The 1,436-nt window shown below is 34.3% G+C and overlaps 1 protein-coding gene across 1 annotated transcript in view; it reads left to right on the top strand.

The window, feature by feature from the left end:
• LOC117112560 (single-minded homolog 2-like) overlaps window positions 1-1,188 on the top strand; it is a 7,984-nt gene extending 6,796 nt beyond the window's left edge. The window contains exon 4 of the mRNA XM_033255670.1: window positions 1,085-1,188. Coding sequence (XP_033111561.1) covers window positions 1,085-1,092 — 8 coding nt within the window. The 3' untranslated portion in view covers window positions 1,093-1,188. The remainder of the gene's footprint in view (window positions 1-1,084) is intronic.
• Window positions 1,189-1,436: the final 248 nt, after the last annotated feature.

The following is a 1,436-nucleotide window of genomic DNA, read 5'->3' as shown; positions in this document are numbered from 1 at the left end:
ATATTTTAGTTTGTACAATTAGAAAGATAAACCATTTCATTATGACCACGAGTGATTTCCTTTATTGTGGGCAGTACTTCTTTTAGATTGAAATAGTGAGTGACGTAAGCCTATAATGTGTCAAATAATCAAGCGAATTTGATATAAATCATTACTTTTTCCAATTAGGACTAAAATACTATGTCAAATAGGCCTAGCTGATATCCGTATACTTTGTAACAATGAAAGTCCATTTCATGACGACATACGTCTCTTTCCAGGGCAATGCATACATTTGCATTTAATTATTTGTAATAATTACATACCATACAATTATTAGAATGTCTGATGAATGAAGTTATACTGTACATGGTCCACGACATGGTCTATTTCCTTGTTCTGATATAACGGGACGCAAAGCCACACCGTTACGTGTACGTTTGATGACTTGTTAGGCCCAGCAACCTGAATGACCTGTCGCCTATGGAGGTCCCGATTTCCTGATATTTACAAGACATCAAGGTGTCGTAAATCTTGTTCTAATGACGATCATTAGATGTTCAGTTACCGCGTTAAAATTGTTGGATGATGCTGTAAAATAGTGGACATTTATTACCATCGTGTCACAAGGCGAACTTCATAGGAATGCTGCGTATCCTACTGATCTCATACAACGAAATTTGTAAGAAAAAAATACCCAATAACTTACACTTAATTGACAAATGATGATCATTTCACACTCAATGTTGAACTATATCGTGACCTGTACAACTACAGTGCACTATGTATTTAACCATAATTATAACCTTGTACCTAGTACACATACCTGTGCAAATAATACTCCTAGTGACAATATTTTAGATTTAGATAACGATAAATTAGTATAATTCAAATAAATAATAATATAATAAAATGTATATAATCAGTCAGTTCATTTCATAATAACCACCTAAAATACATCAATCAATCAATCAATCAATTAATCAACCAATCAATCAATCAATATATTAATCGATCATTTGATTAAATAGAACAGGTTGATTAAACAGTACAAATTTGCCGTGTTAGCTATTAAAATAATCTTCATCTTTGCGTTTCTTTCTAGAAGAATAATTGGCCTATAATATCGTATTTGATAGTTGAAGTTGAACCCGCCTAGGCCCAGCACAAAAACGCCGCCACACCTGTGTATTGTTTAAACAAGTGGGATTTTGTTTAAGATAGGTAACATTGTGTCTCCTATAATAGTATTTTTGTTTACGACAGGTAATGTAACAGTATTTGATTACAGGTCCTAAATAAAACACGGCCCAGTGTGCCCTCGGAGCACTAAATACGCCGGGTGATCCTCGTTCAAGTCACAACAATAGGGCCTACGATAATTAATTAAACGCTGCAGTAGTTAGGAGGATAATCCTGGAGGGTTATGCTTGGAGACAAAATCGAGTATGAATAGC

The sequence above is a fragment of the Anneissia japonica genome, unplaced genomic scaffold, assembly GCF_011630105.1.
Source record: "Anneissia japonica isolate Jap-2015-1 unplaced genomic scaffold, ASM1163010v1 scaffold284795_len787576_cov167, whole genome shotgun sequence".
NCBI classification, from domain to species: Eukaryota; Metazoa; Echinodermata; class Crinoidea; order Comatulida; family Comatulidae; genus Anneissia; species Anneissia japonica.
The sequence above is the reverse complement of the archived record's forward strand: the minus strand, read 5'-3'. Positions and strand labels throughout refer to the sequence as shown.